At 27.0% G+C, this 26290-nt stretch overlaps 1 protein-coding gene across 2 annotated transcripts in view; it reads right to left on the bottom strand.

Moving 5' to 3' along the window:
* Positions 1–23998, bottom strand: part of LOC107436612 (opioid-binding protein/cell adhesion molecule homolog) — a 484171-nt gene extending 460173 nt beyond the window's left edge. For both annotated transcript variants that reach the window (XM_043048555.3, XM_043048563.3), the window contains exon 1: positions 23286–23998. In XM_043048555.3, the coding sequence (XP_042904489.2) occupies positions 23286–23502 (217 nt within the window). In that variant the 5' untranslated portion in view covers positions 23503–23998. The remainder of the gene's footprint in view (positions 1–23285) is intronic.
* Between the last annotated feature and the right edge of the window lie 2292 nt (positions 23999–26290).

Below are 26290 nucleotides of genomic sequence, written 5' to 3'. Positions count from 1 at the left end.
AACAAGCAAATTATGCCCATTAATATCAAATATACTTTGACTCTGTAAAAAACAAAAAAGCAATGTTCTCCACCAATCTTAACTACTGGAATATGATTATTTTTCAAAATTTCAGTTTTAAATTTGTCTTTTTCGTACAAAGTATTTGCATTCCTGTAACATTATTATTAATTTAAATTTTTAAAAAAAAATTTTTATACTTTTTTAATAAGTGATTTTTTTTCATAAGTGATGAATAATTTAAATTTAAAAAGATCTTCCAATGGTTGATTGCTGATGAAGTTTTGAACCAGATACTATATATTGATTCCTTTGTTACACGCATATATTACATGTATGGTTAAGATGAATGTATTTGCATACAAAGAAGTGTATACATACTTCACTATATTCTTGTAATTAAATATAAAAATAAAATGGACGTAGCAAAAAAAGATTCCGAACATGCATTGTGAAACAATGAATTATTAACTGATTTCTCCAGATATTTCCAAATAATTTTTCAAAGAACAATTTTACTCAATTAGGCCGACTAAACAGCAACATTGAAATTTAAATGAGATCTCAAAAAGTTAAACTGAACTAAAGCATTGTAAACATTAATATCGTAGAAATTCAGTGTGACAAGTCTGTGGGAAAAGTATCGCAATTAGGCTGCTAGCATGCTTTTAGAGGTTCTTCAGATAAAGCTCTCCCTTTCATGAGGAGAGGACCGAGAACAATTTCACACTAACTTTGTTCCCAACCATTATGTAATTACCTCGATTGTAGCTAGTAAGGGTCCTTAGGTCAACATGAAACACATAGTTGGTACTCATAATGCTCGTGCGACCGGAAGAGTTAAGAAAAGGTCTTTTAGAACACTCGCTGCCTTTCTGGAGCAAAGTCGACTGGAAATGAATGGAACCGCAAACGAATTATTCTATTCCGTTTCGAGGAACGAAATATTCTATAAAATGGCTTCGATAAATATGTTCTTTTTTAAGTGCTTACTAGTTGGCTATCTTTATTGTGGGTTTAATATTATATTTTTCGGTTGAATAGTTTGTATTATATTCAATAAAATAGCATTTAAAATTGTAAAAAGCATATAATGAAATAAAAAATAAAGAAAATTAATAAAATTTACAAATGTTTTGAAAAAACAAATAGGCTTACATCGCATATTACAGATCTTACTTTCAGACCTTCATTTTAAAAAGAGTAACATCATACATAATAAAAGCTGACTAAGATAGAAAAGCGAGCAAAGGAAAGAGCAAAGTAAAATTCAATTCCTGAGATTGGCGAGCGTAGTTGGCTGCAACTATAAATAATTTGATAATTTTATTAGAGTTTATTGATTTTACAGATGAAATTTTAATTTGAAATTAGCATTCATTGATATATTTCAGACCGTTTGCAAATATAAAAGATTTTTTCGTCAGTTTCGATCTATCTACTCTACTGAATCAAACATATAATGTATTTTTGTTTAATACCTAAAGAGCCCTATAAATAGTGCAATGTGGATAAAAACCTCATATTTTTTAGTAAAAAGTCTTCATTTAACGGGAAAAAATTACCTTTACAGTGTTTTTTATGTACTGCTACATACAAAGAATATGTTGGAAAACGTTTGGTACTTATCTACTTCAGGGATCCAAAAAATTTGTTTAACTATAATTGACACTAATGACTGCTTAATTGTGTTTATATTTACTACTGGTATTATGGAAACAATTATGGATGTTGTATTATTGGGATCCAAATATACTTATGTATCTGTATAGTATCGATACAGTGATTAAAATTTTTTTACGCCTCTCCGAAAAAGAGTTCTATCGATGGTTTGTATCTGGACTAATTTGACTTTTTTTTGGAATTCAGAGGTACTTTCATAGAGGTTTCCAAAACTGACACCAATTTAACTGACACCTCGTTGTGACACCAATTTAAGCAGATTGCCATGTTACGGACATCATGTTATTTATCGTGTTACGGACATACTTTTTATTATGAAACAAAGACTAAAATTTAAGGAATGCTCAGTTTCTGGACAAAGTCTTTTGTATTGAACTTTAATAATTTTTGCAAAGTTAATTAAGAATGTACCGTAACTTTGGATTTAATATATTTTTAGTAATAGTTAAAAAATTGTAATTAAAACAGAAAAAAAATGAAAGTGTTTTATTTCTGTTTTATTTGTTTACAAAATCATCCGCAACCTGTCCAGGTAAGTGAAAAAATTGTAGCATCCTTGTCTATGTCGCATAATTTAAAAATATTTCCGTATAATTTATCGTGTTCTAATCACAATCATTAATATTTTTTTCTTTAAATTACATTCTATTAACTTTAATAACTTTGTAGTTGAAAATTGTAAACAAATATCTTCATATTTGCAGTTTAGACATTTTTATAATATTATTTTATTATTTTAGACAATAGATATTAAAATTTTTGATATATATATATATATATATATTTCTTTTTTAATATTTCACGCTATTAAAAAACTAAAACACTATAAATAAGGAAAAAATAAAATTTCAACTATCATTATCATATATCCAAATTCTAGGAAATTCTCCATTAAATATTACAGCTTTCAGAATTTTTTTTGGAAATAATTACCAATTTTTAACAATCATCATGATAATCTAAAGAAAATTAAGAATAATTGAATTAACATACCTGTTATCCAATAATTCTAATCATACTTGTAATTTTTATGTGCAATGCTGTTTTGATCGTAGTTTTCGTTTTATTTTAATATATTATGCATAATCTTTGAAAGAAATTTGTTTGTTTTCTTAATTTAATTACGTATTGAGTTGTAAAGGATTGTGCTTAATTTTTCTATTTCCGTTTAAAACACAACTTAAATTACATATTCATTCTAGTAATGTTTACTTCAAACATTTTGTATTGCAGGAATAAAATTTTAATAAAATAACGTTCTCCTATTTCATGCTTTTTTTTAGTATTTAAGCTTTTATTTTATATTATTCAACTTTAGGCTTTTTTTATACGTATTTCACGTTAAGTAAAAAACCAACGCGAAATGAAAGATTCGATGAAAATTATGCCAAATAAACATTATATCAAAACCATCAACCATCTCACTTTTGTAAAGGAATTAAAAAACTTCTGAAGAGAAATTTATATATATATATATATATATATATATAATGAGGACAAGTTTTATACTCCAGCTTTCTCAGTTAAAAATCTCAAATCATTTTCTGTAACTTTAGAGGAAGGAAAAATTTAATATATTTCAAGAGTTCCATTTTTGTCAAATAAGTTTTTTTCTTAGTTTCAAGCATATGTATACATATTTTTCTTTTTAATACGTAGATCCAATAATCTTTGTATGAATTTAAATTTCAGAATAATATAATAATAAAGAATTACGCAGAAGAGTAGCTAATGTAATGATTTTAGTGCTAAATAATAGCAATTCTTACACCTTAATTCTTTTCCCTGTGTGATACAAACTAATAAAGGTAAGAACTAAAAAAAATTTCAAATATGCTGTTGTTGGAGGCTTTGTTTTCTTTTTTTATTCTTTAGATTTTCTTTCTTTTATTTTAGTTTTTCTGCAAAATTTCATTAAGAATTTTCAGAGTTAATAATGATTACAACCACTTTAAGCCATCATGTCTTTCTTTCAAGTATTATCAATTATGAAGTATCGTCTTTTTAATGTCCCTTCTTTATTTTCTACTATATCTTGACATTGAAAGGATAATGTGAGACAGTAACATTTTGATTTTAAAAGACAATGCTAGTACTATCTCAAAAAAACAAAAAATTTGGACAAAATCTTATTTCCTTAGCAATGGCAGTTTGAGCAAGACTAGTCATTTTGAAGTGATGAATTTGAAGTGATTTTTCTATTATACCTTCCGCTTTTTGATACGGTTCCATTGCATTCCGACTCAATGAATTTAAACCCAATTAATTATAGCAGTGTAGTCATTAAATGAGTTGTTTTTGTTATACATTTCAAAACTATGAAAGTCTTCATCAAATTTAAATATTTTTGTAAAAAAAATTCCTCTCTACCAAACCTATGAAAAACAAGGGGGATATTGGAATTTCCTCTGGAGAGAAAAACCTTAATAATTTATCGCAGTAAAGAAGAAAAAACATAATGGAGATTCGAAGTAGAGGCTATATCAATATTCTGAAGACGCCATATCCTGTAGATTAAATAACACTTTTGACAATAGCATTAAAATATTAAAAGCATTTGTGATTTTATTTACGAAAGTAATTAGGTTTCTTTAAAACAAATATTTTTTCTAGTGCAAAAAATAAAAAATGTCGAACTATAGGTGTCAAATTATTGTATTTTAAGCTTAATTTGAAATGTCACGTTCTGACCATATCTTAACTTGTATTATCAAAAGAAAAAATAGCATGACGGGAATTTGTTATAGAGTTCGTTTCACTATTCTGAAGGTTCCCTGCAGATTAAATAATACTTTTGGCGTTAACGTTTAAAAAACTTTTTAAAAATCTGATTTTAACTATAAAAATAACATTCATCTAATCTTGATACTAAGTAATAAAATATTCATGAATATTCGTCAAATTAATATGTTTTCATTTTATTTCTTGAAGTATCATGATCTAACTTGAATGTAAAGTGCAATGTAAAAACATGTTAAAAATTTATGATAAAGTTTGTTGCGATGTTATGAAGGCGCTCTGTAGATTAAATTTATCTTTCAGACATAGATATTAAAAGAAAAAGAAAACACCAAACTGATTTTTCTTATGAAAAAGAGCAAAATAATAAAATAAAAAAACTTTTAACCTTCCTGTCAAGTAATGAAAAGTTATTCTTTTACGGGAGAAACATAAATTTATTTTCAATTTAAATCGAAATACTTTCTAGCCTTTTATCGAAATATATCTAGCCTTTTATAACGCATCTTATGTAAATTTAGTTGAAGTGTTAAACAAATACTGATTAGCATAGATGACCCTTCCTCAGTCAAAAATAAAACTTCTTTTGCTCTCAGTTAAAAATCTTAAGCTACATGAAGTCTCACTTTACAAATCGATCACTGCCCAAATTAACTTAGCTGTAAAACATAAAACGAAAATAAGCTAGTGCAAGTTTTGCGCGTGATGCAAAACTTCGTCGTTTTCCAGGTAGGGCTATTTTTAAACCTCTCCTAATTACCTAAAATAACTAACGCTGCTCCAAAGGATTTAATTGTAAAATCAATTCCCCGAGAGGAAACCTGTGATACCATCTGAGTCACTTGAGATTAAATTAATTACATAACAAAAAGTGAAAATGGTTTGAAAAGACTGAGTGTAGTTGACGGCAATGGAAAAAAAAAAGAATGTTAGGCAAAAGTCAAGAAAAGTTTTTTGGCAAGTGCCCATATGACCTGAACAGTCTTTGCTATATAATTACGACCAATCATAAATCACCAAACGGTAGTATCAACTCAGTCTTAACTCATATTCATTGGATAGCTGTGAATACGCATGCGGATAATTAGAGACATCTAAACCATCAATTACGATTCTGATGCTTATTCTTCAAAGTTATTTGTCGAGAGAGAGAGAGAATCGTAGTTTTTTTTCTTCTTTTTTATCTCTTGACTTTTCTTCAAGTTCATTGCTTGGCTATTTTCCAAATGATTTCGGATTTTTTTTCTTCATAAATGTCGTTTTTTGCTTCATTTGTAAGAAGAACGTCAATAGAAACCCATATAAGTATTTCCGTTATTTTTTCCAACATGCATAATGATATCTTTCTTTGGATAAATGTGGAATGGATAAATTTAACGAAAGATGTTTTATATGGTTAATCAATACATTTTTTTAAAAGCTGCTAATGCTTTCGGTAAAATGTATTTCTTTAAGGCTACACAGTACCCTAAAATTCGCAAAAATATGCAAAAAAATATTTTTGCATTTTTGGGTGGCTAATGTGGTTGGGAAGCAAGTTGAAAAATTTTGCATCTGAGATCTAATTAGTTTTAGAGATATTAGGATTTTTCCGAGTTGTGTCAGACTCACAATTTGACAAGCGAGGGGGCGTGGTTAGTTTCGTTTTCTTTTAAATCCAATTTTAAAACTTTTTTTTTCAAAAAAAGACTTATTTTATTTCGATGATTATTAATTTTCACTTTCTCCAAAAGTTATCAAATTTCACTTTCACTTCTAGAAGCATTGTTGCTTATTTATGTTCGGTGTTTGATGGATGCGTTCTAAAGTTGTGTTTTTACTAAATTTTTATTTATAAAAAGTCTTTTTTAAGACTAATATTTTTTAATTTATAAATACATTCGTAACAGAATATTTGTTATACTTGATTGACTGAATATTTATATAATTATGCTAGCTATTTCTTTAATCCTATTGCTTTGTTTGTCTAAACCAATGTTACGTGTATTTTAGCCGATACAGGTTACATATAAATTTTAAATGTGAAAAAATATAATACTATTAATATTCAAGTAAATTAGTGTTTTTGGACCAGCAATAAGTTTGTTTATAATATATTAAGAAAGTAGGACTGTACAAGCATTTTTAGTTTTGGTTTTATGGTTCTCTTTACTTTAAATGTCATTTTCTCAGACTTTCTTTTTTGTTGATGCCACTGTTTTCGATTCCCTAAGGCTTTTTTCCCTTTAAAGATAAAGCCTTGAAATTTTTTGTAGAAACTTTTATGTATATACAGACCAAAAGTTAGTATGGATTTCAGTGTGAGATGTATACATTTTTTTTAATAAAAATTTGAAGTTGGAGTTTTTAGAATTTTCGGGTTTTCCACGTGTTTAGTAACGATAAAAATAATTAAGATTCAACTAAGTATCAGAGCATCAAATCCATACTAACTTTTGTTCCTAATAATCTAAGATATTTATATTATTTAAAATAACTGAAAAATTTTGAAAATTAAAAAAGTTATAAAAATTTAAAAAAATCTTGAATTTTTTAAAAAAATTTAAATTTTTTAAATTGTGGTTTGTCGATTTCCCTTTTCTTTTTGAAAATCAGTTTAATAATATAATACAAATGAAAATCTATTATTACTTTTAATATTACACGCCTTAAAAAATTTTTTTAAAAAAGGGTACCGTGTAGCCTTAAGTTGATTTATAGCAATATTGAAGCAAATTAGCATATAAGGAAAGTAAGAATAATATATTTTCTTGTTTTACTAATGCATTTTCCGAAATAGTATCGTTGTGAAGTTTAAAAATTAATAGATTCCCTTGTAACTGTAATGTGTCTCAAAAATAGTATAATTGTTATTTTTTCTTCGTTATAATGGAACATTTTTAAACATAAGATCATGATGTTTAGTTTTTCTTTTCTTTTTTATCTCGTAACTTTTCTTTAATTTCATTGCTTGGCTATTTTCCAAATGATTTCGTATTTTTTTCATAAATGTCGTTTTTTGCTTCATTTGTAAAAAGAACGTCAATAGAAACCCATATAAGTATTTCCGTTACTTTTTCCAACATGCATAATGATATCTTTCTGTGAATAAATTTGGATTGGATAAATTTAACGAGAGATGTTTTATATGGTTAATCAAAAAAATTTTTAAAGTGGTTAATGATCTAGAATGATGCTTTCGGTAAAATGTATTGAAGTTGATTTATTGAAATATTGAAATAAATTAGTAAATAAGGAAAGAAAGAAATGATATATTATCCTGTTTCAATACTGCATTTTCTAAAATAGTACCGTTGTTCAGTTAAAAATTTATGCATTCCCTTGTTACTGTAATGCGTTTAAAAAATAGCATAATTAGTACTTTTTTAAAATTGTCTTACGTTGCAAAAGAAAATTTTTAAACATTAGATCACACTGTTTTTTCTTTCTTTATTTTATCTCTTGACTCTTCTTTAAGTTAATTGCTTGCCTTCTTTTTAATTATTTCGGATTTTTGTTTCATAAAAGTCGTTTTTTTGCTTTATTATAAGAAGAACGTCAATAGAGACCCATATGAACATTTAGTTATTTTTTCAAACCTGCCTACTGATATCTTTCTGCGGATAAATGTTTAAGAAAAACATTTAACGAGAAATGATATATATGGTTAATTTATACATTTTTATTGCTCCTTGCATGATTTTTTTGGTTAAGGGTAAAAGTTTTAGTTGATTTATTGCAATAATAAAGATATTTTTCATTGAATTATGGTTAGCTCTAACTCTAACCTAAAACAAATCATTGAACTTCACCATCCATGAGCATACATTTCCCTACAACCGTGTCCTGAATGGATAAAAATAAAGTTAGAGTCTCGGTGAAGAAGGAAATGGAATATTTGATAACTATATGTCCATGCAATAATCATATATATATAACGTCGTTGCCGAGTGGAAGGATTAAAACAGGTCATAGGTCGGGAAGGAGGGTACAAAATTTATTTATTAATTATTAGACAAGAGCAGTCATGAGAATGAGTAAAAGTGCACATGAAAAGTTGCGCTCCTTGGTTATATGTTAGGGAAAATCTTGCAAAGTAAAATCCGTAAAATGTCTTAATTTAGGGAAAGAGGGAAATCTTAGTAGTTGCTATTGGTTTATGAAAGAGATCGCGCGTTTCCCACCAGGGCTAAAGAGAATACAAGGGCTAGTTCACTCCGCTCTTAGAGCTGAAGCTACGATTTCCCTCCTCATGACGTCACTGTGTCCACAGATCTCGGAGATCGCAAGCAAAGATATGATAACTTTGCATCTTTCTCTTTGTAAAAATAAGTTAGACTTTTTCTGGTTATTAGCCTTCAAACTTTACGTAATTAACACATTATTTCCGTTCATAAACATAGTTAAAAAAAAACTTTCTTGGTTATTATATTAAAAAAATACTACTGTAAACTTATAAAAATGTTTTGCTAGTTGGTGAAAATGACACGATAAATACTTTATTTTAAAAACTTCAGTTTTAACTTTAACTATTAAAAAAATGAAGGCATATATCGACACTTTTTTTATCTACATATTCTTTTATAAAAATAAGTTAAGTTAAATTTAGAATCCCTGATTTTAAAATATGTCGTTAATCGCAATTTGTTCATACTTAATCATTAGGAAACATCAACCTTAAACGCTAATTACTGAAACAAAATAATAATTTAGGTTCATAATGACATTAGAAATTTTACAATTGTTTATAGACATTTAAATTTACGATGATATAATTTATAGATAGTTAAATTGAAGAGAATATAATTATTAAAAAAAATCATAAATATTTAGAATAACTACATCAAAAAATATGTTATGAAATTAGGTGAATTTCAACTATATACTATATATTTTATTTATACTTTTTACTTACATTTTAATTTTCTTTGACTTTATCTATTTTTTAATTCTTTTCACCTGCCTTTCTTTATGAAGTAACGAGGCGGTTTCTATTTAGATAATGAATTTTTATAAAAGTTCTTTACGACAGAATAAACGTATTGCTGTTTTATATTAACTGTGTCATTTCGGAATCCATTCTTTACATAGTTGTTCATTTACTTTAGGGAACACGCAAAAAAGTATAATTTTTCCTTTTGTTTTTATATCAGAATTTTTGCAAGTTGCAATCGCACAAACTGGCATTTCGATAATAGTTTTAAATTCTTGTAAATTCACTGCAAAAACTGAGGAAAGTCATTATAGAAAATAACAAATGTCTTAGAATATCTCGCAAAAAGAAATGATCTATTGTTAGTTAGAGCTAGTAAGGCCAAACGCTCCTTTCTTGAAGTAAAAGTGCGAGCTTTGCGCCAAAGTGACGTCACTAGAGTGACGTCGCAGGATCGGCGCGGCGAGAGATACTTCAAAGGAGTGAACCAGCCCTTCTATTCTCTTTAGCCCTGGTTTCCCACACAAAGCAAGGGGAAAATGTCCTGCTCTTAATTAAATGCATACTTGAGCCAAAAATAGATTTAAGAACAGGATGTGGCTTTTAAAAGTGTGAGAAAGTATTTCAAATAGAATAATTAATTAGTAATAAAGTAGGAGTTGTTCTATAGCAAAGAAACTAACATAAAAAGATTAATAAAGGGCTTTTTATGTTACATATATTTGTTATACAATTTCAAAACACTATGCACTAAATTTTATACATTTAGAAAAAGAATATCACTTTCTTGAGAATTCAAACATTCAAAGATATTGATATTTGCTGTCGAAATGAATTAGTGACATTATCATAAAACTATTTTCCAACATTCCATAAAATGCATCGTAACAAATAGTTGTCAATGATAACGCAATTCATTAGGGGGCATTTATATGACCATTATTTCTTTGTTTGATACATGACAAATTAATAATAAATAATTTATATTTGTATTACTTATTTAGTGCATTTTCCGAATAATTAATATATCATTATTATTTCTTTTAATTAATTAGATTTTCGAGTTTTACAATACCTCATTTGCGACAAAAATGTTAAATTTTTACTTATTTTTTTCATTTATATTAAATTTGTACTTAATATGCAAATTAGAGTTAAATTTCTTATAATAATAATTAAATATTTGGTAAGAGCTATATATATATATATAGATATAAAAATACTAAACATACCCAAACATATAAACTAATACAAAAAAATCTGGTAATTTGTAACATTAATATTTCATAAAAAATATATTTTAAATGACGGATTTCATTTATCTATATAGAATGAAAGAAGAATTTAAACTATTAACTATTAAAACTAAATTTTTTTTTAACATTAGCCTTGTCATCAGATTAGTCTGCTTAATAGTTTGTTGCAAAACAAAGTACTTTCAATGACATAAATTGGCATTTTCTTTCTTTATTAATTTTTAAATGTTTATTTCATTCTCTTCTGAACATCGGCCTTGGCTCATCTCGGTTATTTTTTATTTCTTGTTTTGATTTTGTTAGATAAAAGAAATAGTCAATTTAGCTTTTTAATGGCTTAAATTATATAATAAAAATAAAAGTAACATTGAAAGAAAGCAATTAAAAAGCTTGAATAATTTTCTATTTTCCCTCTATTTCTTAGAATTTTTGCAAAAACGTTTCTATAGAAAACATGCATTCAATTACATTAAAATATATTTATTTACCCTTAATTGAAAATAGGTAAGATAAAAAATATAATTTTTTTAGAGTTTCATGCCATAATATACTCGGGCTGGATATAGAACCACGATTGATGCAAAATTATTTATGACCTTAAATCTGCGAGATAAATTTTGTTACTCTCAAACTTATTCCGCTATTCCTGCCAGTTTTATTTTGTTAAAACCGCACATATTTTCGACAATTTATATTTAATAGTTTCTGCTATAATCATTAGATATTACTTTTTTTGTCAATGTATAATTGAATGTTCAAATTATGAGCGTTTGAAAAATGCAAAATCACGTAATCTTTTTTACATGTTATTAATTTATTTTATATTTAACTCTGGCTGATCTACAAAATGTGATAAAAATGATTTGAGGTGACATATTCTGACCCAAAGCATTAAAATAACCACCTTTTATGTTTTAGTTTTTTAAACTAAAACTTTTTGGTAGAAAAGCAAATAATTTTTCGAACGTAATCAATTAGGAATAAAAATTCTGTTTTGTTTTGAACTTACAATCGATATTGCTTTAAATATATAACTTTTTGAAATCATTAGAAATTTTCCTTATTATTTTCTTATTTGTATTAGTTATGAGGAACCATTATCTGTTGCTTAAAGTTCAGAAAAACATATTTCAAATCAGTTTTGTGTAATTATATATGTTTATATGACCAAGAAAAAAAAATCTAATCTACCCTAGAAAAAGAGAGCAATAGATTTATTTCAAAAATATGCCTCAAGTCTAACTTTTGGTAGCAAATTTATCTGTATAACAGAAATAATAAAGTAAGATTTCAGGGAGAATAATGAATTGGAAAAAGATGCAAAAACGATCTTAGTAAATTTAATAAACATTTGTTTTAAGAGGCATTCCCAATGCTCTTTAATTTAATCAGAAAAATGAAAAAAATATGGTCAAATGTGGTAATATGGTAAATATGGTAACTACCATAATATGGTAAAATTCACCTTGTATCTGGCTCAATGCGGACTTCAAAAACTCGAAAAATTTTGAAAAAGCGGTTTGGTAATGAATTAGGTAAAATTAATAATAAAATATCATTTCCATAATAAGTGGCAACATTTGGTATATGTGTTAAAGTCTGTTAATTTTATCATGATACCTAAGAACCTGGCATTAAAACCATTAATTAATTTACTCTTCAGATTTGTACTTTTACTAAATGTTTGGTAATACAAATTATAATTTAGAAGAACAGAATTTCATGTAAACCGTTAGCATATGAAAGGAAAAATTATCAGATTAATGGTTTAAATCCCGTATATTTGATTCTTTTTTTTCCGGAATAGTGCATTTTTAACCAGAAATGTCAGTGCCATACAGTAGGTTAATTTTACCAGAATTTTTTTCTCCGCAAAGTATTTATAGTTCAAAAAAAAATAATTTTATCTGCTCAGATTAAAATAATTTATTTTTAATTACTCTCTATATTTGCATTTCAATTGCAATTCGTTTTCACTTTTGTTAGAGATAAATAGGCTTACAACCAATCGAAACAAAATATATTCATTACGTCCAGACAGCCTAAAAAAGATTCCAATACAGAGTGAATCTATGAGTTTACTTTAACTTTAATAACTGGCAAAACAAATTCATTCCAGTATCTATTTGGTGACACTTTCAAATTGATACATCGACTCATTTCGAATATTCGTGGATGTTCAAGGCAAAAAGGAAAAGGAATACAAATCATATCCTGTATAAGCCTGTCGAAAGCTGCTCCGTAACACTTATCCTGAAAAGCGCTTTTCCTGTTGGGAATGCAGAAAGAGAAAACACCTGTGCAAAGTAATCCGTAGCTGTTACTTCTCCAAAGAATAATGGTTGTTAGAACCGAACATTTGGTATTTTGGGAAAAGAAACTGCTTCACCGAACCCCTTCTCCATCCCAAGATAAACGACGGAGAACCTTTTTTTTCCTCTTAGGTACCGCCATCTGCTGCAGTCTGTATACGTATGTACAATCCAGTGAAATATATATATATATAGATATATGTAATGTATACTCTAATACTTTTTTTTATTGGGTTGAATGCAATTTTTTAAACGAAATTCGATATTTTCAGTAAACGTTTTATGCTTTTAATTAGCATTGAATAAAGAATAAATAATAAATAAGTTTCTAGTTTTAGTTTGATTAGTAACCACGCGAAGAACATTAATTAAAATTTGCACAGGTATGGTACAAGAAAAAACTCTTTATTACAGGAAAAATGGCTTTAGATTTTAGCTAAAGGTAATTAAATCAGACGCTACGTTTCAGCCTGCACTCATGAACTAATGCTGCAATTCATTCTCGTAGTAAAATTACTGTACAATTTGGCAATGGCATTTCAGATTTAAAAAAATCATGTTTCTGGTTAATAAAACCTAAATATATGGTATTTGAACTGTTCATTTAGTAATTTTTCCTTTCGTATGGCTATTTTTAGTAGAATTGTTGAATTGAACTTTAAAAATAAATTCGATGTTTTCAATAAGAGTATTATACATGTAATCAACATTTTTTGTTTTAAAAAAAGTCAATAAACATACTTTTCTAGTTTAAGTTTGATCAGTAACCGTATGAAGAGAACATTTTTAAAAACATGGGCAAAAATCATGTTTCTGGTTAATAAAACCTAAATATACAGTATTTAAACCGTTCATTTAGTAATTTTTCCTTTCGTATGGCTATTTTTAGTAGAATTGTTGAATAGAACTTTAAAAATAAATTTGATGTTTTCAATAAGAGTATTATACATGTAATCATCATTTTTTTTAAAGTAAATAAACATACTTTTCTAGTTTAGGTTTGACTAGTAATCATATGAAGAGAACATTTTTAAAAACAGGGGCAGGTATTGAACAGGAAAAGACATTTTCTTCTAAAACAAGGTTTTTAATTTTAGGTACGTTTTATTAAACCTAATGTTACTCTCTTGCCTGCACTCATAAACTAATTCTGTAGTTCAACCCTGTAATTGATATTGCGCACTGATTAATTTTAATCCGTGAAAGGAGAAAAAATTATGAAAAAATTGCAGTACAGTATCTTATTCATTCTTCAGGCAAATAAAAATTATGATAAATAAAACCGAAATATACTGCATTAAAATCATTAATTTCGTTATTATTCCGTTTATTGTATAATGGTTAGCCAGAAATTCTGACTGTCAAAATTATAGTTTTTATTACCAAACAATTAGTAAAAATTTACAAACTGAAAAGCAAATTTAAGGGAATAAAAGGTACTTATGCCATGCTCGAAGGTACTATGATGAAATTACCAAATTTTACTTCCTTAATCAAATATTATAACATATTATTAATTAATTTTATTGTTAATTTAAAAAAAAGTGATTTTTAAAGTGCTTTGGTAAAATTTCAGTTTTAAGATGTAAAATATAAGAATATTTATTGTTTTTCAACTAACATTCGTAAATATAAGATGTCAATTAATATTATTACAGTATTAGTTTTTAAGTTCTTTTCATTACGATTATTTTTTATAATTATAATATATTATTCTTAGTATTATTATCATTATTATTTTCATCAGAGTAAAGGACAAACTATAATGCACTCGACTTTTAAAAATGCATTCGGCTTGAATATAAACTGAAATTAAAATTACATTAGTGTTTTTTTAAATATTATTTACTTTAATCAGAGTTTTAAACTTCAGTAACAAATATACAGCTCGCAAGATAAACTTTTCATATGTAGAAATTTAAAATTAATGCAATAATAAAATATTTGTTACTTAAAAAATAATTATACAATGCAAATTATATTATATTGTCTTGAATTGCAATTATGATTTTCCGATAAAATATCTTGAAATTTTTTTTACTTATATAATATCACGTTTAAATTATTTTTGATTTAAATATTATTATTAATAAAATATAGAATGATGTTTCTGATTACGAAAGTTTGATTTTCCCTTTCCTATTATTTGATTATATTATATTACTAACTAATAATTAAGATTAATTTTCAAAAGATTAATAAATTCATTTTAGTTTAATTATTTGAGTACTGTGCCATAAAATAATTAAGTGGAAATGTATTTAAATTTGTTACCTTTTGTTTAAATTTTTTTTCAACATGGTAAGAACAATACTTTTTTTAAATTTAATTATAACTTTCTGAATTGAATTATATTTATTATGACAGTTGACATTATGACAGTTTTCATACATGACAGTTGACATGGTCGATAACTACTATCCCCACATTGGTGACCTTCGGACGTGATGTGAACACGCCTACCTTGGCAGTAACGCCCACTTCGATATGAACACGCCTATCTTGACAGTAACGCCCACTTCGATGGATAGTCCACATTGAATAGTTGACTTGCTACTTGTGGATGCGACTTTATCCACCTCCTCTCACTGTTGCTATTCAGTCTCTTCTCAAACACCCACAACGCCGGCTTGCATACACACTCGACTGCTAAAGGCAACACAGGAGCGACTACGACCGTGAAGTTAATACACCTCTCACATTCAGCACTCATAAAGTACGGTGATCTTAATACAGCTCTTCCGGTTTCGCACAAAAACAGCAATGATTTAACTAGTGGTATCCATTCATAGAATTCTATCACAGATATAATTCTGGTGGGGGAGTACTGTAGCGTATCTACCACTACAAAATTACAACTACAATTCACTAGTATATAAGACATGTTAACACGACTCTATGTCGGGGTACCTTTACTTAGATGACAGTTGACTTTATTTTTAACTATAAAAAATTACTTTTTTTTCCTAATTATCGAATTCAAATACATTTATTTAACTAAATATAGGATTATAAACTTAGAACAAATCAAAAATTATTTTATTTTTTCATTTAAAAATAACTAACGCAATTCAAGTATGTGCTTGAAATCATTTCTAAACTTAGTAACATGAATATTATTGGAACTGCATAATCAGTTTCCGTGTTCTCATCGAAATTAAAAGTAATGACTGGCATTTGCCTTTATTAAAAAACTCGATTAAATATTTACTTTTTTTAAAATTTTCTTTCTTTTAATAGTTTTGAGTTTTATAACCGTCCAACATTTTTAATTAGATAACCGTCGTTGAACAGCCAAACCAATTGTTCGGGTTTTTAATTACTTATGTTCCACTTCATAGCCTCAGAATTTTGAACTCGATCTGGAAGACAAGGAACTCATGGAACAAGTATTGGGAAAAATTTGTCTTCACTGAAAATTTTTTAATGAAACTGACCGCAAGACAACCACGAAAACCTCCCACGGTTAGACTGACAGCAAGGGGACTCAACTCATGACCCGGTGAGAATATTTCAGGTCAGCACTGTGGTTCATGCCAGCTGGGGGCAGTGTTCGCATTGATCAGCCGCCGTTGGGATTCGAGCCCTCACAGCGATGTGAGTGCTCTATCCCCTAAACCATCACGTCTCAATTTCATTCTTTTTACTATTGTCATAGCAAAGCGTCTGTAAGTGGCAGCATATTTTTCTTTACCCGTGGTTGCTCTGGTGATAGAGGGCTCATCTCCGAATGTGGGGACCTGGGTTAAATTCCTAGCGATGGATGGTCGATACGAATTTCGTGCCGGTTTGCACCGAACACAGTTCTATGGTATCACAGTGGAAGTCGGATCAAGGCTTAGAATCCAATTGTGGTTTTGCTAGCCGAGTGCGCTTTTCGTGGTTTTCCTTTCCAGGAATCCCTTTGTCTTTTGGATTGGATTCAAAATTACAAGGCTACTGAGTTAAACATTGGTGGTCTTAAACTTAAAAATTGGGTTAAAATTGGGACTTCGAAAACTCAAAAATTATTCAGCATCGGTTATTAAATAAAATAGTTTCTTTTAGCAATAAGCATAATGAATTAATGTTTATTGCTGAATATAAAAAGGCAAAATTATTAATTGAATTTTCTTTCCTGTATTTTTTATTAAAAAAGCAAATTGCCTATTGTCCATGGGAAATTGGTATAAATAGAATGTGAACAGTGTAAATAATTGAAATTGTTTTTACAATTGAAAATTTGACTGGAATAATAAATCTAACATGTATTTTCATTTTTAATTGACCTAAAGAAGTCTAACTTAACCTTCTAACATAAAACAGCAGTTTTATAATCCAAATATCATTCAAACTTTTTTTTCACCTGCAATTTTTTTAGTTTGTATTTAAATATCAATCATTTTAATGACCTCAACAATGCTCACACTAAGACAGCTGTTTAAACATGACTAAGAACTCAGAAGTAAGAAATAGAAAATTCCTCTCCAGCGAAATCATATATTCCCAACATTGTAAAAAATTTCGAATTAAAAGTGAAGGAGTGTAAAAAAGAGAAATAAAAGTGAAGGAACCACTCAGAGTAGCGATACTTTTTAACTTAAAATTCATTTTTACCTGAAACATGTTACAAAACAAAAAACAATTGATTTATAGTAAATTATACGGTAATAATTAAGCTAAAATCACTGAATCATTCTAAGTCTTACGGTACAAATTACCGTAAATTTAACGGTATAATATTTTATGGTAAAAGTTGATTTTACAGCAAAATAGGTTTTTCGGATGATGCAACCAAAATGCCGGTACTTTATTCCGTAATTTGATCAGGAATTTTTGACAGTGAACGTGGCTGCAGAAGTTTTCTGGGGGAGGCGCTTTGCACGTCTAGGTGACCAGTAATAATTTGCTGAAGAAAGTTTAATTAAATATTACGCACACTTTAATATTGATATGTTTATTTATTTTGTACTAAAAACTCATTTACATATTTAACTCAGCATAGACAAAATATTATTAAAGCAGTTATTTGCGCAACTGTTTATTGATAAAAGATTAATAACAAACTTTTAAGTGACAATAACACTTTGCGTGCCGTTCTACTCAAAGCATTTTAAATACTAGGATGTTTGAGTCGATTTTCAAAAATCAATATATTCTAGTTGGAATTTTAACAAAGTATTCTGACTCTTTTTTTTAGTTCTCATTCATCATGAACACAATGTTACAAAAGCCAAAGATTTCTAAAATATATTGTTAAAAGTTGTTTAACGTTTTGCTTCAGAAGTTCCAAACGAATGATTCTTGGGCAATTTAAGGCATGTTTCCTTTTCTAATTGAAATGATAAGATTTCTTCTTCATTATTTTGTTGTTGTCTACATCAGTAAGAAAAGGGAAAAAAAGCGTTTTGGTGGCAAACGTTTTTTTTTCTCTCCTTAGGATTTCTTTCGAGGAAAATATGACCAGATAAAAATTCTAAAGCAAAAAACAGTCTATGCTTCAACATGATCAAAAATAAGAATATGCAAAAAATTGACAATTTTCAAGATATAATTAGTGTATGCATATTTTCATTAATCAACTCATAAAAGCTATTATTGGAACAGCTCAATTTTTTAATCAATGCATCTGAATGGCACTTATATCATTTTGGATATGAATATATTTTATTCTGGATATTTATAATATTTTACCACCATATTTCTATAAACTGTTATATATTTCTCGGAAAATTCATAATATATCCATGATAAGTAATAATCCCTTTTTTCTAATTTCCATTTCTCTAATTTTTTTCCATTGCGCTAAATAATACATTTTCGGTAAAACTAAGAACAGAAGCCCCTATATTTAAACTTTAACTTTTTCTATATTCGTCTAAAATTATTGTAAGACAAAAATCTGACGGCAAAAAATGTAAGGCAAAAAACAGAACACATAATGAATAACACTGAAGCAACTCTTCGTTATAGTACAGAAACTATAGTATGCCTTTTTCTACATCATTATTTGCGCTATCTTTTTTGCAAAATATTGATTTTAAATTTATTTAGCCCATAAGTACACTGTAGCTCGCAGAAACACTGCGATCTGCCTCTTAAATTATGGGAGTTAATGTTAGGCCAAGATGATCGGACTTTTCTCAAAAACCCTCTGTTTTTTCACTGCTTAATGATTATTGTAGTTTTCTAGTTTTGTTTGTAGTTTTGTTTGTAGCCAATTGTAGTTTTCATTTCAGTAAGAGATCTGCACTTTTTCGTACGACTAAGTACAACTCAGAGGCCACCAATTGTATTGAAGAAAAGTCGGACGGGCTTTGTTGATTTCGTTATTATTACAACTGTTCTACAACATTGGCATCAAATGTAATAAAACAAACAGGGATTTTTCTGTACTTTGAACTGCTACTTTTTTATCCCTTATAATATTTTGTGGCTTCTTAAATGTAATTACTGCTCGAGAAAAGTATATTTTGAATTGAAACATAAATTATATTGCTTAGGAAGAAAAATTCTAGCTGCACAGAAAATATGACTTCCATCCGAAACATATATTCTATAGAGGAATTATATTTAACAGTATATTCTAAGTATCAGTGGTTTTTGACTTTCCACAAATGTCTCTCAGTTTTAATTTTTTATAGGGTGTTTAAAAATTTCTGGTTAAGCTTGAGTTAAACGTGTTTGGTGATGTATAAGATAACAACGATTATTAATTCTTAATCATATTTTAAGCAATTTCTAAATAATGAAAAAAATTCTAATTTTGATGAAACCGAATTCAAATAGTTACAAAATGAGAGAGAGGTTTGAAATGTGTACTTTATTTTTTTCACACATTTTCTAAACACTATAATAATAAATTTCGTTCAAAATGCTTTTTTAAAGCACGTATATGTATTCTTATTTGAGGAAAAGCAACTAAAAATACCTTTAAATTGCTTAAAAACTTTACGATTAAAAATTTAGTATTTAAAAAAATTTTAAATATTATATAGAATAAATCTTATTCTCAATGCTTCTGTTCTTTCTCTCAAAAAAATAATAATAACTCTTGACGTATGAAATATTTCAATTACTTAATTAATATAGAATATGTATTTAATCTACAATTCATTTTAAATGACTTTCTAGAATAATGAAAAGCCAATATTTTAAAGTTTTGACAAATAAAATCACTAGAAGTTTCATCTCTTTAAATCTGAAATAATATCAATTAAATAAACGTGCATTGAACCATACTAATTATAACAGTTAAAAGATATTTACTACTCAGTTCATCATAAATAAATTTAAATTTCTCTTTTAAAGTATAATACTTTAAAATGAAGACAATTTACATACAATAAAAAACGTATGGAATTTATACACATTACTTTTTCTTATTTGTGTGATTGTTTAAAATTTCCATTATTTTTATTTTCACAAAAAAATAATTTTTATTACAAATGTACTACAAATATTAAAAAAAAAACTAATTATCATTATTAATCAATTTTTATGACTTTCGAGAGTTTAAAAATATTATTAATTTTTTTTTGCCTGAAAGGATTTAAGTTTGCATTTTATAATGCAAGGTATTTCATTTTATGCATTACAATCAGCTTTTATTAATTTTGGTATCAATTCTTATTTTACAATTAATTTTTATTTTAAACAAATCAAAATATTTTTTTCTTTAATTTTTTTTATTAAGAATTTGGCATTTTAGATAACAAATCATCCTTTCATTATCTTAAGATAAAATATTAATTCAAATATTATTCACTTGTTTAAAATATTCTATGCTTAGTCTCATATTTTAAAACTTGTATCTAAAAATTGTTTTACTAATTTAAAATAAAACCTTTGATAAATATACTCATCTTTAGAATCGTATTAAGATTCCCAAGTGCAATATCGATAATTAAACTAACTCCGTCTTACGTTTTTCCTTTTCTCAACAATTAATCAAGTCCATGGTTGTGTAGGTACAAAAATGAAAAAAACAGTGTTTTTCCTTAAAAAAAAGTAAAAAAGACTTAATAAGCCAGAGTCAGATATCTTTAAAATATTCTTTTTAAAATATTTTGGAATTGAAAACATGATTAAAATTTTTTATATGCTAATAACGTAAAAACATACTTGCAAAGTTTTTACCCCTCTCGGTGGGAGATTTTCTCAAATAATATTTAAAATTGTAGTAAATTTTACGATTTATTATTTGATTTTTAATTTACTAAAATTAACTTTCAATGATTTTGAAAACCATTAATTAAAAATAATTTAATGCGATATACTGGACCAGATTTATGCATTGAGAATAATTTAAATAGAGCAGTGGTGGTACTTAATAATAAGTGTAAGCAAAATTAATCATGTTAAGCTTAACTTAAAATGTTCTTTTCACATCAACTTTATATATTATGCGAAACAAGTAATCATAGTTCGCATATATGCAAAACGCACTTTCTATGAATAATTGCTATTCATAGTTCGCATATATGTAAAACGCACTTTCTACAAATAATTGCTATAAATTTTCTTCTGCATTTATTTTTCTCTAGTAAGTTTCTCTAGTAGTTTCTCATTATTAATCTGAGAAACTTAATTGATAATGAAGAATGTCAGTTATTAATAACTAACATCATAAATATTAATTTTCAACTGTAAATTATACGCATAAAAAATTATAATACTTTAGAAAGTATTAAGTAAATTAGAATTTTTCTTAAAAATGGTATTAAGTTTGAATGAGCAATTTACCTTCCGAAACACATAACATAATACAAACAACATAATCTAAATCCCTAAGACTTGTTTCATTTGACAATTTCTTTCCCCTCACGTGCTTATGATTAAGACAGAAAAAACGAATTGCAGTGTTTCAAGGACTCGACCGAAGCACAAGTAAATGAATTAAACATTTCTTGACTATTTCTTACACACAGAATAAAAAATCTAAATACTAATGTGTAGGTAAAAATATTTTTTTTTATTTGTGAATAAGTAATTTATTCTTTTTTGACACTTAATTCAGTGATTATTTTAATCTCTAAAACTATGAATTATTTTTATTTCACAATTCGCAATTTTTGCTTTTAATAAAAAGAAATTTCATGGTTTTAAACAATAAATTATAGTATGCATATAATTATCGACGGTACATCAATTATTATAACTTCAAAAAGTATGTATGTTGAAATGTTAATTTTCCTAAGTCTTAGTTATTTAATCAAATTACGTAGTTGCATTTATATATATATATATATATATATATATATATATATATATATATATATATATATATATATATATATATATATATATATATATATATATATATATATATATATAAATAAATATATATATATATATATATATATATATATATATATATATATATATATAAATAAATATATATATATATATATATATATATATATATATATATATATATATATATATATATATATATATATATATATATATATATATATATATATATATATATATATATATATATATATATATATATATTGTATAACTTGTTGAAACAACAGTGATTATCTTATATAAATAGGGATATAATGATTTAAATATTTTGAAATTTTCATATTTTATGTTTACTTATTAAAACTGATCATTAATTCTATATTTATTGTTAACAATCCAATGTTAGGATGTTAAAAGAACATATTTTAAAAAAAATAAGACATTTTTTGGAAAAAGTATTATTTTTCTTTAAGAATGTGGAAATGAAGAGTGCTAAAAATTTGTAGAAAAAATAATAATTATTAAATTTCGTTTCTCCATATATTTTAAACATCGTATGGATGAAACTGAAATTTTATAACTTCAATATCCATAAGAGGAAAATATTTATTAAACTTTTTTTACGTGTATATTTTTTTACGTGTATTTGTTTACACTGTGAACTTGGGTATTAGAAGTAATAGTGCTTAACCTATATAAATTTATATAAACATTTTAATATTTAAAAGATTTCCCTTTTTTTCTTTTTAATAAGTAAAATTAAGGCTTAACAAATGTTTTAATATATTTCTTAATTATTGTAAGCAACTCAGGTTTAAGAAAGTATTTTTCAAAAAAACAATATGGAACATTTATTAAGAATAAAATTTTTTGACGGACGCAGAATAATGTTGTTAAAATTTTTGATTAAATATTAAGTAGTAATAGTAACCATTTTTTATCTGAATATTTCAAACATCATATAAAAGAAACTAAAATTCTACAATGCCCACAAAGTAAACTTATTTAATTTGAGTAAACAAAATGCTATAAAAAGGAAATATTAGTTAATATTGCATTCAGTCATGAAAATACACTAAATATCAACAAATGACCCAGTGTGAGTGATGCAGTTTTTTAATATAAAAAAGCATAAAATAACTCTCCTACCTGCATGTCCAAAATTAAATGTTTGAAGCCCATACATAAAAAGCAGTAGCAATGCTTGAAATTTTAGGTTAGGCCTGATAATAAATCCCGGCCTATTTCCTGCTGAAGATACAGCACGAACTTTTTTGTCCCGGGACAAAAAACTACAGCACTGATTGCTTTCACACTTTGTTTTAAATCCATGCAGCATTATATCCGAAACTTTGTTAACAATCATACTTCTTTTGAGTTTGGAACAAACTTGTACACTATTTTTACGATAATAATAAAATAATAACGTTTCAAAATCGTTTGCTGATTAAATCAGCCGAGTTGGAAAGTTTGAAGAATAAACATAGTCATAATATTGCACATATTCTAGAGGCCATCTAGGCCCCATTAGGTTAACTTGTCAATTTAAACACTAAATTTATTTTATTTTGTAGTTATTAATTTTATTTTTTAGCTTTCTGTAAATAATTTTATCATTTGTTTTTGCAAGAGAAACGGAAAATTATAAATTTATTCCTTTTCACTTTCGCTAAGTGCACAGGATAATAAATTCGAAAGAGCACCGATAGTTTCCTTTATTTGATTAGAGCGTGTTGACGTTTGAGGCGAAGAATGAAAGTTTTCTTTTTTTGTTCCGAGCAGACGATAAATGCAGGAATCATTTGATTCATTCGCGGATGTAGTTGAGTTCTCGTCTGCAGACCAGCAGTTCTCTGTGACCCGCGCGGCAGAAGGCGGCGCGCGCTTCGATTCGCAGGAGCCACGTGACGGTGTGACGTCAGGATTCGCGAACTTCCCTCTTATTTTTTAGACTTATATTCCCTGTCGTTATTCTCTTCTTGTATCTATCTTCTCCAATGCACGCCTCGCGGGCTTTCCAGTTGACAAAAAAGGGCACTTTTGATGGGAACTTGAAAACTTTGAGATGCTTCAACAGAAGTAAAATATAAAATGCTTGGAAAAATTGTGGCCCGGAACAGAATAGGTCCCACACACAATACAGAAGATTATACAAACAGGAATTTATTTTTCTGCCCTTTTTGACGAACGAAATAACAGTATTTTTAGATTGATTTTTCTCCCATTTTAGGGAATTGGTCTGGGGAAATCATTCAGACTGTGATGTTATTGAAGAGAAAATTGCTGATAGGTATTGAAGTGAAAACATTTGATTGCTTTTCTTGGATTTAAAATTATTTTGAAAGCGAAAGTTTTAGGTTTAGTGCAGCAAGAATATGGAATGTTTCGAGTAAAAAAAAAATTTAATTAAAAGTTTTTCGAATTTAAGGGCCGGATTTATGTTTAGTTTCTTTAATAGGTAAAGAGCGCTTGTTATAGCTTCAAAGTAATATTCACAGATTCAAAGTTAATTTAAATATACATATATTTTTTTTGTAAGATGGAAAACTAATTTAGTTTGTGTAAAAGCTTAAAGACGCCCGGTGGCTGAGTGGTAGCGCAACGTGCTCTCGTGCAGCAAATCCTGGGTTCGATCCTCGTTCCGAGCAAGTTAGACACAGCCTTTCATTTCAGTGCGTAGATAAAGTGAGTACCAAGCGTACTTGGAGACTAAACACTGGGGGTTCTGCTTTCGGTTGACCACCTAACCGAAACATCTTCTCCGGCACTTCAGAGAACAAAGTCAAGAAAACTGAGATGGGCACAGTAGGCGTTGAAGCTCTATAGGGTGTCGTGCCACTGAATTTAGGAAAGATGGCTTAAAAGTTTTTGTCCAATTTTTTTATTAGGACTTACTATTTTCAGATTAATAAATATTTTCAATCTTATTGTTCTAAAAAGATAAAAATTATCCCATATAAGTATGAAAAATTCGAGAAAGATTTAAAGAAATTGGTGTTCGGAAATCATTCAGTCGGGAATGTTATTGGAGTGAAAATTTCTGATAAGTATTGAAGTGAAAATTTCTGATAAGTATTGAAGTGAAAATTTTAGATTACTTTACATGGATTTAAATTTAATTTTAAAATTCAAACTCTCGTACTATTTTTTTAAGAATAGAATCTGTTACAATCAAAAGAGAAAATTACTTAAAATATATAAAATCTAACTTAGAGTTTTGTTCATTATTAAATGGAATTTTTTTAGTTATACTTGGATTTGAAGTTAATTTATATATTTTATATATTTTTAATTTATATATCTTATATATTTTATATATTTTTCCATTTTTAATGAATGATTAAAGTTTATTTCATTTTATGCGATAGATTAAAAGTAGTTTTTTAAATTTATAATTAATTCTTATTTACGTTTAGATCAAGAAATAATTTTTAACTTTGTGTTATTGCAACAATAGTGCTCATTTCAGATAGATAGTAAAACAGCAGGACGCGAAAGTGTCATTATCATTAATTGCTTTGCACATTTTAATTAATTTCCCTTTAAAAGATTTGTCAAGATTCTGTTTTGTTATGTAATGTTAATATTTTTTTTATTTTTTTTTATTAACAAAACTTTAATTTTGTTCCAGAGAATTTGAAACTTTTTCTAAGCAAATCCTACATACTGAGCAATGATACAATAAATGTACAATTTCTTTGTTGGTTAGAAATTAGCTACACACTTCATAATTGATATAAGAATTTCATAAATATGATATAATACATTCTAAAAAAATATCACAGCATTTGGTTTTTAAAGGAAAAAATAACAAATATATGAAAAAATTCTAGTAAAATTATCATACGTGTGAAGTAAAATAATATTTAATTTAAAATGAGAATTCTGGTAATTAACACAAAAATGTACACAGTTTGAAATTTCTCAGAAAAATGGTTAAATAACAATTTATTTAATTGTTATTTTACCATATTCAAACAAAACAGTCAAATAATCATAAATGAGATGGTATTAAAACTGTTAACCGGGAGAAAACCGTTTTTTAACTGCTTTCACCAAATACATTTAAACAATTCAAATATTCTTCCACCAACCAATTGAAGCCACTTAGTTTCTGCACTTCAGTACTCATTTTAGCCGAGAGAGCAAATCAC

The sequence above is a fragment of the Parasteatoda tepidariorum genome, chromosome 8 (assembly GCF_982258835.1).
Source record: "Parasteatoda tepidariorum strain Cologne lab strain chromosome 8, Ptep-v5.0, whole genome shotgun sequence".
In the NCBI taxonomy this organism is placed as follows: domain Eukaryota; kingdom Metazoa; phylum Arthropoda; class Arachnida; order Araneae; family Theridiidae; genus Parasteatoda; species Parasteatoda tepidariorum.
This window is presented reverse-complemented; position numbering and strand designations above follow the sequence as displayed.